General features: G+C 38.8%; 1 protein-coding gene across 1 annotated transcript in view; it reads right to left on the bottom strand.

Moving 5' to 3' along the window:
* The window catches only part of SLC22A7 (solute carrier family 22 member 7), a 27,134-nt gene extending 8,696 nt beyond the window's left edge, over positions 1–18,438 (bottom strand). Inside the window, exons 1-7 of the mRNA XM_087962628.1 lie at positions 16,595–18,438; positions 13,775–13,878; positions 11,524–11,678; positions 10,529–10,697; positions 7,091–7,214; positions 4,964–5,079; positions 4,651–4,865 (exon numbers count right to left, since the gene is read on the bottom strand). Coding sequence (XP_087818754.1) covers positions 4,651–4,865; positions 4,964–5,079; positions 7,091–7,214; positions 10,529–10,697; positions 11,524–11,678; positions 13,775–13,878; positions 16,595–16,969 — 1,258 coding nt within the window. The 5' untranslated portion in view covers positions 16,970–18,438. The remainder of the gene's footprint in view (positions 1–4,650; positions 4,866–4,963; positions 5,080–7,090; positions 7,215–10,528; positions 10,698–11,523; positions 11,679–13,774; positions 13,879–16,594) is intronic.

The raw sequence follows: 18,438 nt of genomic DNA, 5'->3' as shown, positions 1-18,438 counted from the left end.
TGCCAATTTTCTTGTTCCTTTGCTGGATACATTCTAAGTTCTTCAACAGTAGTTGGAACTTTACTAACTTGGCAAACTACACTTGCTTACACCTGTCAGGTGGTCTGGTTTCACATGTTGAACGTCTAGGTATTACAGGGCTTACAGGTGGACTTTCATGTACTACCTGTTCCTGGTTATTTATTTCTTCCTGTTCACCTATTTCTTCCTGTTCTGGTCCTATGTGCTCTTCCTGTACTTTCTCTTTAATTGTACTCTTCTTATTACTGATATGTTGTTTTGGTCTTTTGTAGTTTTCAATGATTACATCCTTACTTGAATCTTGCTCCAGTTTTTCCCATCCTACATGTTCAAGGAATTGTGCACTAGCACTACAGTAAACGCTACCATGTTTCTCATATAATAAGGCCGGGTCTTATTTTTTTTTTGAGCCCCGAAAAAATAGCTAGGCCGTCTTTTCAGGGGGTGACTTAATTCCCCCCTTGCATCTTTGGGCAGGCGGGCGGCGATGGCTTGGATGTTGACCTCGGCGTTGGTGGGGCACTTCGTATCGGGGTCAACGCAGGCAGCACCATATCCGGGTGTGCAACAAAAGTACTTCCTAACGGCAAGCCCCCCCACCATTCCCCACCATTTTGCATGTTTTAATATAGGCCTTAATTTGGGGGGAGGGGCTTAATTTCATTTCATGCCTATAAAACATACTGGGACTTCCTATTGGGGGAGGCCGTATTGTTGGAGAAACAGGGTAGATGTACCTTTTTCCCAGAATCTGTATGATTTGTGATTAGATTGATAACCTACAAAGAATAACTTTTTAGCCCTATGCTGCTCCTTATGTCTCAGTTGTGTAGGAATATGCACCCATGCTGGTGCTCCAAATGTGTGCATGTAGCTTAGGTCAGGTTTTCTACCATGCCACCGTGTGAATGGTAATTCACCTGTTGTTGAGTTAACAACATTATTCAATATATGATTACCACACATTATTGCTTCTCCCCACAAAGTTTCAGGTAATCCTGAATCCGACAACATAATACGAGCCATTGCCTGTATTGTTTGGCCTCGTCTTTCTATAAAGGAATTATGTTGTGGCCTATATGGTGCAGACTTTTTATGTTCAACACCTGCCATCTTCAGTCTATTTTTGAATTTATTATTTATAAATTCCGTACCATTATCAGTTACAAGAGTTACTAGTTTCCTTTTAGTTTTTCTTTCTGCAAACTTCAACCAATTAAAGAAATTCTGATATGTTTCCGTTTTACTCTTCATTAAATAACAGAAACCATATCTAGAATAATGATCCATTATGCTTAATATATAACGAGCACCTCCCACACTTGGTTTTTTAGGACCTATAATATCAGCAAATACGACCTCTAGAGGTTCCTTAGTCTTAAATCCATTAATTCTATTTGCTGGTATTACCTTGCTCTTTTCTTGACTGCAAGCATTGCAGTGCAAATACTTACTGCAAGGCTTCAGTTTTATACCTTCAGGCAGTTCAACCATTTGCTTGAGCATTTTAAAATTTATATGCCCTAAACGTCTGTGTAACAAATGTATGCATTCATCATGAGGTTTAACGTTATTATACACTGTGTTAGCCATCTCTAATTGATTATCATTTAACACATACAATTCACCTTTTAAAGTTGCAGTCACTTTTTTACCTTCTTTTTCTATTATGCAGTTTTCTCCCCTAAAGGTAACTACATAACCTAGTTTAACCAAAACTCTAACCGAAAGCAAATTAAACTTAAGTTGTGGTACATATAAAATTTTTACATTTTCTTTTATGCAAGAACAATGTGCAATACCTTCACCTTTTGCTTTCATTTTCCAGCCATTAGCTAACGATATCTGCTGTGAACTCGTGGACATCTTAACAATTTTTTTCTTATCTTTCGTTATGCAGTGCGATGCTCCACTATCTACAACCCATAAATTATTATTCACAGTTTCGTTGCTATACATGGCTAACTCTAAGCATTTTTCATCCTTTTGATGCCTTTTAGCATTCTGGCTGGCATTGTGGCGTTTTCCTTTCTTGCAGAATCTAGCCAAATGTCCTTTTCCTCCACAATTAAAACATTTTCTAATTGTATAGGCTGTCGAAGATTCTTTCTCTTCTTGTGGTTGTTCCCTTCTCAGTTGATCCCTTTCAAGCCTTCTCCTGGCTTCTTCAATTAATCTGCCAGTAATGTCAGTTAATGTGAGGTTATCTTTTGGCAGTACTTCCAGTGAAGTTACATAGTCATCATAACTCTCATCTAACGAAGACAAAATTATATAAACCTGATGCAATTCTGTGAAGATAAGTTCTTTTTCATGCAGTTCCTGAAAAATCTTCTTCATAGTGTTTATATGAGTCAACATGTCTCCATTCTTTTGAAGATGTGTTCTGAACAGCTTCCGTGTAAGATTTATATGTGCTCCTACACTGTCTCGAACATAAATCTTCTTTAAATTCTCCCAACATTTCGCAGCTGTTTCTTCTCCACGAATATGGACAAGCTGCTGGTCACAGAGTGTCAGTCCTATTATACAGAGAGCTTGCTCATTCTTCAGTTTATATTCTTGTATTTTCTGGGCATCATCCTCATCTTCCGGATCCCAAGCATCTACCTCTGGTGGGTTTTGAATTATACTCCACAAACCTTCTCTGCGTAGAAGTAGGCTGCGTTTCATAGACCATGAAACATAGTTTGTTCCATCCAGTTTGGATATTAGAGACAAACTTGGTAAATTGACTTGTGCCATCTTTTTCTGGATATTAAACTATAATTAATAAAACAGGGATACAGGGTGTTAGGGATACACCCTAGCAGAATGTGCACAGCAGTCAGGCAGGCAGGCAAATATGGGAGATAAACGTTTTGTGCAGCTTACACTCAGTAAAACAGATACACTGTGCTAGTTAAATAGTTTATTCCAGTAAGAGTTTTAGCATAGTCAAACAGTCCATATATCATTCAATAGGTCAGTCCGTTCGGGGATTATTCAGTTGCAAAGTCCAGTGTTGAAAAAGAGGTCAATAAACTTACAAATATCAATCCAGTAATATATCTTCTCGCAGTAGAGATATAAAGAAGTCAAACCTCCTTTCTTCCTTCGACGTTCAAAAACTCAGCAGCAGGGAATACGCAGTTAGCAAACCATCAATCCAGCAATCCAGCAATCAAGTAGGTTCTCTTGCTCCCTCTTATGGCGGTTTTACAACCGCACCCAAAATTACATGCTTTGCAGTTTAAAGTGACACACACTTAAACTTACTATCATAGTTTATATATATTATTTTACCCAAACTACGTTAGGTAACCTTGTTATTCCTAACAATTACCACCAATTTTTAACTGACCCTAGCATTTGTTCCCTGAGAAGACAGAAATGAGACCTAGCACTGTACAACAAACTTGGCAACTTTAAGATATACTATATGGACTTCAACTCCTTAAACTGCGGACTGAGAAATACAGGGAGTTGAAGTCCACATGTCTTGGTTGCCAAGTTTAAGAAACACTGTGCAACAATGAAAGCAGACCATGTTCACCCTATGAGACCAGTTATAGATATGTAGACCACTGATTTGCCTAGTTGGCCACATCAATAAACCTTTTGCCTGAGGCTAGGAGGTTTGCCTTTGTTGTGTAGGCTGCATTTTTAGACCTGAAAGTTGAGGTGAGGTGAAAGCTTTCACCCAAATAATCTTGATACAACTCAGCTCTACACTGAGCTAAGAGCAGCTAAGCGAGGTTTTAATATGTCCGGTAAACTTACCCTAAAAGACACTATCCTCACACGGATTCATATTTTTAAAGCTATAGCATCAGAAATCTTTTTAAGCTTTCATTTAAAATCTCAGCTAAGTCACTCAAACCTTCTCATCTGATCTGATGATCTACAACAGACACTGAGTTTAAATGTAATGAGTGATATGGATGTTTCCTGTCAGTAAATGTGAAATAAATCACTTTTTCAAAATCAATACTAATTGTATTTGATTGAGGATTACCTGAGATAAACATGCAAATACAAATAGTAAGATTGCTTTTTACATCCAGATTGAATAAATATCTAACTAAATTCAAGAGGTTTGCCTGACCTGCTATGTTTATATTAATATAACGGTGAGCAGTTCATAGAACTGAAATAAAAAGATAAAAACAGAAATAAATAGCTAACTTAAAACTATCAGTGACAGTATGGAATAATGCAGCTAGTTTACTGTATCCAACTAAAAATACCTAAAAGGCAACCATTTGCTTACCCTTAAAATCAACAAATTTGAAAATGATAGTCAGTTGCAACACGATCTAAAGGTTTGTACACAGTTTCTTATTTGTCTTAATTGCATCTGGTACCTTTCAGATAGTGTGTCCAGAATTGGACGTCATCTCATTGGGGAAAGTGGCTCTCGTGAGTAAAAATTTGCTTGGGGAAATTGATTTCAGTAATATTTACTCAATCCCCCCCGCTGGAGTGACCAGTCCCCAGATATATGAGATAAATCAATATTTCTCAACCTCAGCAACTTTAAATTGTTATCAGGGGTACTCTGAAAATTGAAGTTCATGCTGAATTTGAGAAACATGAGGGAGAGAAAGAGAGAGGGAGGGAGGGATGAAACTAACTAAAACTACTTACATGTTGGGACAATAATGTTGATTCCTACAGATAACCCACTTAGGATGAGGACCCAAGCTTGGCTTCTCCTTCGTCCAACTCGATTTACCAAAACAAAAACAAGGAGTTTGGCAGGAACTTCAATGAACCCAAAGACAAACTGGGTCATATACATTCCCAGGCCAAAACCAGTGATGTTCATGCTCATGATATAATAGGAAAAAGCTGTTCCAAACCTGAAGGATGGAGAGATGAAGAGATGTACAAAGATACCTCAGAATCAGACCCTAGCAGGACAAAAAATGTCCAAGAGAAATCAAGAAGGGTGCCTCACCAGACAGCTGTCATGCAAAAGGAAATCCTTCTCAGGATTGGTGTTCGGAAAAGACTGATGTAGGAATAGTTCCCATCTGACTTCTGCCTTATCACTGCTGCAGTCTTGAGTAAGCTCTGAGGAAGTGAAATTGAGTTTTAAAGCAGGCACTTATGCATTGTCAAGAAATAAGAACAGAAATGTATTATCAAAAAAGCAACAACACACACACACTAAAACTGTATTTGCAAAATTATTTGTAGAGTTATGAATCTAGTTATTTGATCCATGTAGTTTCAAATACATGGGGATATAATACATCATCCAAATGGGGAAGATAATGTTTTGTAGAACTGTGTGCTTACTCATTCTCTTGTTTATGGTTGGACTCCTAATTACCCTCTTCAATAAATCTGGTCTCTCTGCTACTAGTGTTTTCTCTTTAAACCAAATTTGGAATCTTTAAATGAAGGACATGCATAAATCAAAGATTCTGCCATAAAGAGAAAACACACTCCTGCCATTGGTCTCATATGCTTTAGTTCTTTAACTTGGGGAACTTGTATAAATTGGCTTCATGCTTGTATTGTGACTTATTGAATAAACCCAACAATCTGAATTCCCCAACACATTCAGCCATCATCTACAGCAGCAGTCTCCTGGCCCGGGGTGTGTGTGTGCGTGTGAGTGGCAGGCATGTGTGCATCACTCCATTTGTGCGAGTGGTGGGCACTTGAGCAAAGGGTGCTTATGTTTGCACACGGAGGATGCTTGCGCATGAAACTCCATTCACACGAATGGAGCTTTGCACTAGCACAAGCACCATCTGCTGGGGAAGTGGAGCTTCGTGCATAAGTGTCATTGCTCTCCACTCACACAATTGGAGCTTTGTGCATGCTGCACGCTTGCCAACTGCTTGCACAAGTGGACCTTCACACGCACACACGCACGCTTGCCCATCTCTCCCTCGGCTCAGTTTCAAACAGGCTGTGGCCTAGTAATGGGCCACTTCCCAGAGTTGGGGATCTACAGTTTATAAACCACAGTATTTGAGGTCATTGAAGAATGCAAAACCAAAATCAAAGACATATGATGACTTAGCATGAGGTACAAGGCCAGGTCCAAAGGCAGGTTGGGATTCTATCTTCTTCAGGGATATTCAGAGATTGCAACTGTGAAGTCAAGAAGCTGGTCTCAGGTCACCTCAAGGCCGAATGACAGCTAGCCAGTTGGGAAAGTGATCCTATGCAGTGTGGGTTATTTATATGTACTGAAAAAGGATTTAATGACATGAGCCCCCCTTTTCCTGGTTAAAAGCTGATGATAGCTAAACGTTCACTTCTACACCCAAGAGAAGCTGAGGAGAGGCAGGCGCTCTTTTCTACATCAGCTCACTGATATTCTCCATTTCCTAGCATAGCTAAACTAAACTGGCAGCCAATCTTTCTTCGTGATGATAGTATTAGGGAACTAAAGGTCTTGAATATAAGATAAAATGTGACCAGCTGATTCTGTCTTGTATATCCAAGGTTTGCCTGAACCCAGTCTGCCTCTCCTTGGTGCCATTTTCATGTAAGAATGGAAGAAAGATTTGTTTAATTTGCAACAGATCTGGGTGGGGCTGCTCCTGCTTGGGCGGGGGGTGGGTGGGTGGGTGGGTGGTCTAGATGCCCTACAGGGTCCCTTCTAACTCTGTTAATCTCTAAACTGGGTTATTACTTGAAATTAACATCTCTCTAAATAGTGGGGTGTAGTTTGCCATTCCAAAAACAACATACATCATTATTAGATAAAAACTTTCGTAAACATAAAAAGAAATTGTTTGGGAAAACTGCATGTTAGATAAAACTGCGGGGGGGGGGTGGCTTTTACTTGGAGAAATGTACAAAATTACATGTACTTTTAAATGCAATCTTATTTTTTAGAAATGTAAAATTACCAATAGCCAAATCCAAATGGAATGGCGAATGAAAAAGTGAGAAAAAAATCCAAACTGAATAAATTTGCAAGAATGAGAAACAGAGAGCCTGTGACTCATTTGTCCATCCTACTTCATAGCAGTTGGAGGAATGGGAGTGTGGGGGACAAGGGGAACAGAGAAAATCCGTTTCATCTCTTGAGTTTTTAGGTACTGATGTCTTGACATACCTCAGGATTTATTTTGTCAGCAAAGTCTGTTTTTCTGTTCATTCTGGCACATCTCTTTAAATGTCTGTGAGCTTCTTTCAGCTTCCCTTTAATTAACAACCACCTAGCAGATTCTGAGAGCCACCTATTAAAGGATGAAATAAAAAGATCACATTCTCTGCCTGTAACCTGCAGCTCAACATGTTGGTTGGGGAATTCTGGGAGTTGAAATCCACACATCTTAAAGTTGCCAAATTTGAAAAATATTACTCCAGCTAAAATTCCTCAAGCTGTATGGCTATGTCATTCTTTTTCATTAATATGATGGGCAGGTATGGAGCTGACTAAAGTATTCAGTTACATACATTGTCTTGTTATAATCACAGCAACTTTATCAAAGCTTCCCATAAATCTGAAAATGTGCAGCCTGGTTGTTTTCTTGCTCATGAAAAAAAGAGTTCATATGTTTTCTAAAGAACTTTGCTTTGCACAAGCCAGTTGCAGATGTGTACAAGTTTCTTCTGGCTTATTTAAAATAATAGAAGCATCTTGAACTTGATAAATAGAGATCTTCATGGAATCATAGGGTTGGAAGGGACATTGAAGATCTTCCAGTTTTAATCCCCTGCCCCATGCAGGAACCCTCAGGCCATGCCAGACAAATGATTACTCAACCTTTGTTTGAAAACCTTCAGTGATGGAGCATCCATAGATCAAAGAGGCAGGCTGTTGTCCTTAATAGCTTTTATAATCAGGAAATTCCTGATTTCAAGTTTGGATTTCTCTCTGTAAATCTTTCACACATTGGTTTGTCCTAACCTCAGTTACTAGAGAGAATAAATCCATGCCTTCTTCTCAATGATAGAGAACATTGGAAAACAGTTATTACTTCCTAAACATACCCAGTTCCTTTAACTGTTGTTCTTTGGATTTAGCTTCCAAGCCTGTTATCACTTTTATTGCTCTTTCTCTCCATTTACTTTCCAGTTTCTCAGCATTCTTCTTGTGTTATGGTAACCAAAACCAGACACAGTATTCCAAGGGGGGTCTGAGCAATGTAGCACAGAGGGAAACAATCCCTTCTTGTGATGTTAACATTAAACCTCTATTGATCCAGCCCAAGATTACATTGAGTCTCTACTGCTGACTCATCCTTTATCCTACCAGAACACTCAGATCTGTCTCACAAGGACTACTATTTTAAAGTAGGAGGAGAGATCAAGGATGGGTGATTAATGGTGATGATTTTTAATGCTCAGACTTACCCTCTACTACATTAAGAGCAACGCAGTAGAGAATGAAAACAACCCTTTGTGGAATATGTCCACTATGCTTTCATTTGCCATTCTTGGTTGAAACTTTAGCTTTCAAGGCCACTGCATTACAAATCACTATTGTTGTTGCTGTTTTTGGAGTAAAGCTCTCTGTATGTAGTTACAGTGAAACCTCTAGCAATTTAAGGCAATCAATGGTACCTTCAGGATCCAACAAAATCTGGCCTGTCTTATGTGGATTCTACCAGGAAAGTCTCAACCAATATGAAGTCCAATAAATAGGGGCTTAGCCACATGCCTTCTCTGTATCTGCCCACCATACATGAATATTTTGCTTTCCATGATCTACAAAACTAGCCAGTGAAGGGTAGCATTAATGTGTTGAACCAGGAGGGGCCCCCAGCATTAGTCCACCCTTTGCCATGGAAGCTCACTGGCAGACATTGAACCAGTCGCTCACTCTCAGCCTAACCAACTTCACAGGGCAGCTATTGGAAGAAAAAAAAAGACTTATGCCACATTTAGACATAAATGCATACCAAATAAAAATGCTATTATTGTTGTTAGCCTTTCACAAATTGCTTAAAACCTAGTTTTTTCTCCAACTATTTGGAATTTACTAGTTTGCAGATTGTAGGTAGTTTTGATGTTGTGCCCTCCTGGCTTTTTTGCATGCATGTTTCCTTATTTTTCCCTGCTAGAGCAGGGGTCGCCAACCTTTTGGACCTCAGGGACCACCAAACTCATAATTTTAAGTCCCAGGGACCACTAACCGGTCCTCTGGGCGTGGGCTGATTTGTGGGTGTGGCTTGGTGGGCATGTGACAGGCTGGGCATGGCTTGTATGTAAATATTATAAATATTTATATAAATATTGATTTTTTTTATAAAAAAAGAGCAACTTTTACTCAAAATCAGGCAAAGCAGGCAGGCAGATTGAGTTGCTCACAGAATCATTCTGTCTATTTGCCATCAGTTATCTCCTAAAGGAGGTTCGGCTGTGCTTAAAAGCAGAGCCGAAGATCTAAAGACTATCTAGAAAGCAAGAAATCCAACCATTTCCTGCTTCCTAGCTAATCTAAATCTCCAGCACAGCAGAACTGCTGATGGTCAGAAAAAGGAAAAATAGCAATTTAGCAGGCAAGTTTGTTGGGTAAGGAGTGAGTGGGCAGGGAGGGTTCCCGTGGGCCATGTGGGCGGTGCAGCCTTGTGTTTCTGTGCAGCCTGGATTAATTGCTTTAGGGGGGGTTCTCTGGCAGTAACATTTCTCTGAGGCCCACCAAGATTTTCTCGTGGCCCACCAGTTGACGACCGCTGAGCTAGAGAACCTGAGCACATCAGTGTTTGTTTCTGAGTACCATCTTAGTTAAAGAATAGAGGGAAAAAAGTTGTTGTTTATTTTGGTGCCTCTGACCTGAACTTTGAAGCAAGATTATGTTAATCTTAATTGGATGCTGATCCAAAAGCATTAAATATATAAACATATCTGAGTATTTGGGTATATTAAAGTGATGGATATGTAAATTTCAATCACTCACAAAAGAAAATATTCTTCTTGCTTGTATGAGCAATGCCTAATTCTTGTTCAACCAGATTATTTTTGTGTTCTTAGTGAGCCATCACTGTGTTATCATTTATTTAAAAATGCCAAACACTGGGTCATTAGCACTTGAGACAAGCTGCTAGATCACTCATTTCAGTTTATAGCAAACATGCTAGGCACAAATTAACATCCTTCTCTTAATATTTTAATTTTGGGGCTTTTCCAGATTGCAAGCCATGAGCCAAAGTTGGCAACTCCCTTTGGTGTACTTTGCTCTGACTTTCCATGGAAGGCTTTTCTAGAGAAAAGCACCAATTTATTGCTCTTTTTAACAACCCATACATAAAAATGGATGGAGCTTCAGTTGCTTCAAACTTGACCTTTTGTCCATGCCCGGAGCACATCCCTAATGCTGCCCCTTTCATAGAAACAGAATTGTTTCTGATTAGCTGCGTTCAACTTTGTGTTTCCAAAATCCCACCCATAAAAGCACTATGAATCCTTTCACCGCCATTCAAATACCCCAAATCTTGGACACGCTGATCTAGGACCTGGCCTGAAGTCAAAACAAAACATTTTTTTCTTCTACTAGTTTTAACCTGATTTTGCAAATGAGTTTTTGAGAAATAACATTTTTACCCACCACACGGAGATGATGCCCACTATACATGGAAGAGAGGAGGTGAGAAGCAGCCAGTGCCAATCCCGCACCAAATAGGCAATCAGAGCAAGAAGCATATTCCCGAAACTCCAGAAGAGACTGCTTATAACCCCTAACATGGTGCGATGTTCTATATCCACCCATTCCATGCCTAGAAGATAGAAAAAGTGCTCAATAGGTCCATCTGGCGCAGAGGTCTCCCTTTTATTGGAAGAGGAGGACAGAGCTAGATATGGCAGCACAGAGGATGCATTTTTATAGCCCTTCATCTTAGCCTTTGATTCTCTGGGAACTGAAATGTAATTTGTCCTTCTCAGACTTGCAGTTTTCTTGATCAGCTTGTTTTTAATCTCTTATATTCCTTTTCTTGATGGTTGCTTTCACTGCTGGGTTATCTAGTAATTAGCTTATAATTTGAGTTCAGATTTTGTTTTAAATCAAGATTCGCAAACTTTTAGGGCCAATGAGTACATCTGAAACACCCCATGCTTCACTTTTTTTTTTTTTTTTTTAGCATTTACAACTATTAAGAAAACCCTCATATGTTATCTCATCATCTTTCACTGGGAAAACGTCAAAATTGGGGCTCACACTTGAAGGATCTGGAGCCTTTCTGTAATTGCTTGGCTTAGAATGTGTTTTTCAGTCCTGCAATTGAGGACTGCATCATACTGTTATTCACTCATAGATTTCAATTTGTAAGGATACCATATATGTGCAGGGCATGGTAAGGGAATGCTATCAAAGCTCCACTTATTTTTTATGTGCAATCATGGCTGCCATCTTGCCCTTTGACCATATGCTGCATATACCTCTGATCCATAACTACATACAATACACTAGATCCTTTCCTCTTTTCACAAGGAGCATGAAGAAATAAGTGCATATTTCATATCCATGAATTCCTTTGCACAATTGTTTCCTGTTTATCCATAGCTGCTTTTTAAAGGCCCACCTGGATCTTCTTTTTGGCTTACCCAGAGGTAGCACGATGATAGAGAGTCCACAGATAGACATTCCTGTCAGAGTCCATGTCACTGCGAACATACTATAGGAAACTGAGGCAGAACTCAGTAGCCCAAAGATGAGGGTGCCCAAGTAGGACACCAGAAGCATTCTCTTCCGACCAAACCTGAGGCACCATAGAAAGAAGCATTACTGCTGTGACCAAGGAGGCAACTTCCAAGTCATCTCCAGATTCTTACCAAAGGTCATGAGAGTTGCAAATTGCCCTTTCAGAGAAATTGGCTAATAGTTCACTTTTTATCCAAGCAAGTAATGAGTTGCTCAAGGAGCAGAATCAGAACTTAACAGATAACAGATAATCAGAGTTGGAAGGGACCTTGTAGTCATCTAGTCCAACCCCCCACCCAAGCAGGAGACCCTACACCATTTCTGTCAAATGGCAGTCTAATCTCTTCTTGACAGTCTCAAGTGATGGCGCTCCCACAACTTCTGAGGGCAAGCTGTTCCATTGGTTGATTGACAAAAAGCTTCATGTAATAATAATCCTTATCATGGCAAAAAAAGCAATATTTTGTATTTTAAACAAGTCTGTTTTTACTGTTTTAAGTGAATGGAAGTGGTTGGGAAATGGAACAAAAAATAGAGCACATAAATTATTTTGGAGCAGTTACTGGGTTCCTGTAGAATATGTACACAAATGAAAATACATGCATTGCATTTAAATAAATGAAACTAAATAAATACACATGGAAGGGTATATTACCCATTTAATTTGTTCTTGGCTTATTTTGTGTTTACTGTGCCATTACATCTATGCTGGTCTTTTCATGAAACCTAAGTAATTGGTCCTTCATAGGTATTGTTGAGGACAAATGGGAGCTTGTTCATCAGATGTAAAATTGGAAGCTAAGGTCTTCATGCTTCCGCTCCCATAAAAATATGGGATAAAATGTCAAGCACATGTCAAGAGACAGGATGTACTCAGATGTGCTTTCTGTGGACACAAAAATCATTCAAGACTATAACATTTTTTACCATGGGGGAGTATATTTTGGTCTAGTGCTAATAATAGCACTAGAAAATAATAATATGAATATATAGATGCCTTTGAGTCAGTCTTGGTGCCTGGTGACTTGTGAGTCTAGGACAACTTGTCACAAGCAACTCGCCACGGAACAGCTCACTGTGGGACAAGATGGAATATGGACAAGATAATATGGAAGAAATTGTGGAATAGAACCACAAAAGAAAGGATGCAAAAGGAGGGACAAAATGAAATGTCATTGACAAACATTAAAATATGTTTCATTAATTTAAATAATTAAAGTGAATTGTTGAATTGTCCCGTGGCGAGTTGGCTGCAGCGAGTTGTCCCATTCCAGCCTGGACTACTCCTTGCAGTTTTCTTGACAAGATTTCAGAAATGATATGCTTTGCTTGCTTCCTAAAGCTGAGATAGAAAGCCACCGGCCAGTGGCTTTGTGCTTAAGGTAGGATTAGAACTCAAGATCTCCTGGGTTCTGGCTTGCTGCCCAATTAGCTTCTAATACGTATGTAAATGAAGACCAATTGCCTAGAACCTCACCTCCAGTTAGATCTTTGGGAAATGCCCTGGTGTCTTCCTAAAAGCTTTTGTCTTTTGGTCTTCATTTAGTTTTCACCTTGCTGTTTGAATCCGTCTGTTTCCATTATTCCATCACATACATCGTTGTTCGATGGAATGAGGAAAGTTACATTTACATCAACAGGTTCTGTCGGGCGGATCGTTCCCAAAACATCCAGCTATTTCCTGGCTATTGCAAAAATGTCCACCTGATCATTTGCCCGACAAAAGGCTGATACATTACAATGCCAGACTTAGGATGCAGTCCCACAATCACTAGGTGGCAGCAAAAATTTAACAAAATACCAATAATTTGCTGTCATCTTGTGGTTGCCTAGAGTTTTACACCCTAGGTTTGATAGAGTTGTTTATAGGTTTTAGCAATAATATTATTAATTTGTTTTAGAGTAAATCGTTTTAAAATAAACCAGGTTTTTATCTATGTAGAATGGGGTTGCAAATATGGAATTTTGCAAAGCTGTTCTAAAGTTGGGCTGAAAATTGAAATGAGTGACCAAAAGAGCTGTGTGTTCCCTCGGAATTATGATCTAGAGGATTGAATTCTCACATTGATGCAATTTTTATTGCCTGCACATGGAGTGTTGCAACATTCTTAAATGTCCACATATCTAGATAGAATAATGTAAGAATGAAATTACCTGTCCGAGAGGTCTCCAAAGATCACAGCACCAAACATCACCCCGAAAAAGAAGAAGGTAGCAGTTGCTTGGTTCAAGCTTTTATGCTCACAGACCAGATTCCACTGGAAAATAGACATTCATTTAATGGTTTCCTTTTCCAGTAGCCCAATCAATTTCATGTTCATGATAATTACAGAAGATTTAAAATACTTTAAATTTATGGATTCCAACTTCTGGATTGGATCCTAAGGTACTATTCTGGTGATAGATGTTATTATGCCATAATGACATCCCAATATCACCATGGCTGGTCCTACCATTAACCAAAGTGAATGGAAGTTTTTGGGAAATGGTAAAAAAAAAAATGGAGTTTGTAGGCAGTGGTGCGATTCAACCGGTGAAAAAAATCATTTTTTAGCTATAATACCTTCTGCTGCAGCCCTGGTGAGAAAAACAGCGGATGTGCGGCAAATTGCTCTGCTGTGCGAATCAGCTATGCTCAAAAACAAGGAAATAAAGCACAGGAAAAGGGCAGGGGCACATGGGCTGGGCCAAATGATCACCAGAACTACCGGTTCACCCAAACCAGTCCAAACCAGTAGAATCCCAGCCATTGGTAGGTGGCAGCAGCATACAGTCCATCCCTAAAACAAACTGCTGCTTTCAGATGTTGTGGAAGATCCTGCTCCATAGTCTGTGGTGAAGAAACATTCACTATTAGTTAAATATTCGATTACTGTGGCTTTTCTACATAGAATGAGAGGTAGGCACTGGGTTCTTAGCTGGCTCAGAATCCAAAAGATCTTAGGGTACTCCTGCATTCACCTTGACAACTGTTGAACGCTAATCCCTCATTACGTTTGCACAAGTGGGAGAGGAGTTGAAGATCCCTGTATAGCAGTATTGTACCTGAATAATTTTAAATCACTTTAAAGTCAATTTTACTGAAATCACCACATTTTATTAGAGTTAATTAGCAGTATAGATCCAATTTTGGTTGGCTGAGTAAGCAGTAGAGAAGTATACTTTCCTTCCATGTGTTAAACCAAGGTGATGACCCTTCTTAAACTATTATCCAAACACCACAACATCCATTCAAGTTAATAATCATATAATCATCTAATACTCTTTATTAGATTCAAAATATTTTTTTGCCAATGTCTTGATTTTTAGGCATTCAGTCTATTTTTTAGAGTTGCCAGTGAAGGTATTTTAAATTTTAGTGCATTTATTTTCCCTAAAGCTTCTGAGATGCATCAGATAATTTTCTAGGATGGAAGTTTGCTATGCAATGGTAAACCATGAACTATTTAACACTTAAGGAACTTAACTGAAGTGTTGAGGAAATCAGGCATTAAATCTGCTAGGGAGTGTAAGTTTTAATAATATTTGAGATGGGAACCCAATTCAGTCCATCCATGGAGAACAGATTCCTCAAAGAGCGTGAGTTATGTCTGCTGACCATCTTGCTGGTGGTGCAGAGATGCTAGGGAAAACTATTGTAGACACACTGTGCCGACTGACTTCCTTGAAGCATCTGTTTGGTCACTGTAAGAAACAGAACGCTAGACTAAATTAACCTTTGCTCTGGGATCAACAGATCTCCATTTCTTTGGCAGGCATTTTTCTAATTATGGGATAGAAACCAATAGAGCATTTCAGATTCTTGTTACTTTAATGGAAATGAGTGATTGACAAATCAACAGGAAAAAGAAAACACAACAGAATATGCTGCAGATAACAGGAGCAGAACATCAAGTAAGAAATTTACTGTCTCAGAATATCATGGAAGAATTATTGTTTTCCACAAATGAAGAACAAATGCACTATACAAAAAGGTTTTCATGCCCATTCCCCAAACTGTTGCCAGAGCTCAGAATGGCTGTGTTCTCATGACAAACTAAACTCATAATTAATTGACATATGGTCTACTGAATTAATCTAATTTTCTGGGCTCACATAATGCACTGCCATAAATCACCTTCGATGATGTACATGCATTAGAAGACTTGGACATACAATTTCTATAAAATAAATGAATGAAGTGAACCACAAGAGCTAGTTTCATGTTAAAATTGTTGACTAGCTTATGGTCTTATGTGTCATGTGAACACAGCCATTAAGTGAAACATTTTCAGTGAACACAAAGGAAGCTTATCCCCTTACCCCAACTCAAACACATACAGGCACTCAAAATTTTCTATCATATCATAACAGCACATACTGTTAAGGGCTTGCTTAAAGAACATGATCAGCTTATTAAAAGGACTCAAACTGCAATGGTATGTATGCTAGGAAAAGTATATACAAAAATTGTATATATTAGATGAAAAGGTACATATGCATATGCATGATTTTTTTCATAAACTGAAGCTGAATGATGACAAATAAATTTTAAGATTGGTGAAATGCAAAACTGAGCAAGAGTGAACAGAGTATAATCCTTATGCATGACAGTTACATTTTCCAGAAGCAACATGATTGGAACAGCATCTTCTGAAGAATAGACAAAATCAGACAGGACTTGCTTTTAAGTAGCTAACAATTTCAGTCAAGTAACTTAACAGAAAGATAAGAAGGAATGGCAATGATTACTGCAACCTTGCATGTTCACCTGGAAATAAGAATTAAATGAATAAGAAATTCCAATGTATGATTACACAGATGATTATCTAAGAAGGATACATACATTCCCCACATAAACTACCCTAACCAAAGATTTTGGAAAAAGTGAAGAGAGGAATAACGTAACAACCATTTTCTCTCTTATCCTTTAATATTTCATTCTCCTTTTTTATTATGGTTTTTCAGATAATCAAAACTAATTTGAAGTTTTACCTGAGTGGCTATTGTGGAAATGAATTGGGACTGATCATAGATCCATCCATACTGGCAGCTCTGGACAGATACATTGGTCAATTCAAGTGAGGAGTTAAGCAGTAGGTGAAACTGAGGTTCAGAAAACATCTCACAAGAGCTGAAGGCTCCATTAAAATCCCTTGGAATGTTGATAATCAGCACCTCTTCTTTAGTAAGATTGGCAAATTGTTGCTGATGTGGGATGGCACAGTGATGTCCTGGTATGGCTGCTAGGAAGTTATGCAGCAGGAAATGCAAGGGGAGCAAGAGTCTTGGAAAGCAGAGCAGAAGCAGTGTTAAAACCTGGAATCGCCCAAAGCCTCCGACTTCCCTCAAGAGCTCTTCAAAGTTCATCTTTGCCAAGTCACTTGTTTGTTCGTAACAGCTGAGATGTCAAAGAAGAAAAATCCTGCTGATGTTGGGTTCTATATGAGCTAGATGCCATGACTTTTCACAAAGTCTTTGTGGACTTTGAAATGTAGAATATGCCTTTCCCCCTTCAACAGAAACATGCCAAAGGTTTATTGAGGATGGGGTCAGAATCAGTGAAGTCATAATTACTGAGACATGAAAGAAAGAAATCCAACATAAAAATAAGGACAGAAAGCTAGGAGAACATTTAACACAATGAGTATTAATGATTGACTAATAACCTTTAATGCTGCCAGAAGTCAGGCTGGACATACAGTATATTCTTCTCTCTCCTTATCTGTAAAATTAAATGCTAGCCCAGGCACACAGGCTACCATACTTTCCTATGACCAAGAATTTTCTTTGGGAGCATCTCACTGTTCTTGTTCACTTAGACAGAAATGAACAGAAGACAGAAGGGAGATGTCATCAAACACGTTGGAAAGACAAAAGCTTGTAAATCAAAGCATAGGAATAGGTCCATTCTCTAAAGAGAGACTTGCTGGTCAGCTCAAACATTTTAATGGGACATAGATAATATCCCAAAACTAAACTGTAAACCAACTGATCACAGTTTAATGTAACAGGTTGTGCAAACTTGTCCCAGATATTCATTGTTCAATTTTCAACTCAGAAAGCAGGGTTAGTTAAATAAACAAGGATCACTGACCTTGTTAAGCATGTTAGGAGAACACAGCCAAATGCTGTGTACTTTGATCGTGTATTATACTGATCCTTCCTATGAGAAGAATTTGAGCTCAGAGAAAACAAAAATAAACTCAGGATACTCAAGTCATGTGATCAAAATTCAGAGGCTTGGCAACTGGCATGTATTTATGACAATTGCAGTGCCCCAGGGTCATGTGATCATCTTTTGCGATCTTCTGACAAGTAAAGTCAAAGGGGAATTCACCTCACAAATTAAATTAACAACTGCAGTGATTCATTTACCAACAATGGCAAGGAAGGCCATAAAAAGGAGCAAAACTCACTTAACGACTGCTTAGCAACAACAATTTTGGCTTCAATTGTGGTTGTAAGTTGAGGAATACCTGTAATCATTTTTAGTCCCATTTATGACTCATGGTTCTGGGGCTCAAAGGTAAAGGGTTCAATCACACAATAACTTTAAGGCAGTTCTAACCATATGTAATCATTATTGATGAGGGATTTGGGGAATTAAGACCAATGCAAAGGCTACAGTGGCATATGCAAGCTGGCTGTCTAATTAAGTATAGACAGTATACCTAATTCATTTCTAAATAAGACCCACTGAAGTAGATCTTGATTCCCTAAAAGCAATTTCAGAGGTATGGGTTCCTTGTACAGCTCTTAAAAGTGCTGATATCATAGGCAACATGCGATAAGTAAAGAGCTGGGAGTAGTGGTGTCTATTAGTGGTGCAGCTGTTG

Source organism: Notechis scutatus, chromosome 1, assembly GCF_049901735.1.
Source record: "Notechis scutatus isolate UNSWTSFEM ecotype Mainland chromosome 1, rNotScu1.2, whole genome shotgun sequence".
Classification (NCBI taxonomy): domain Eukaryota; kingdom Metazoa; phylum Chordata; class Lepidosauria; order Squamata; family Elapidae; genus Notechis; species Notechis scutatus.
Note: the sequence above shows the minus strand (reverse complement) of the source record. Positions and strands in the feature narration are given on the sequence as shown.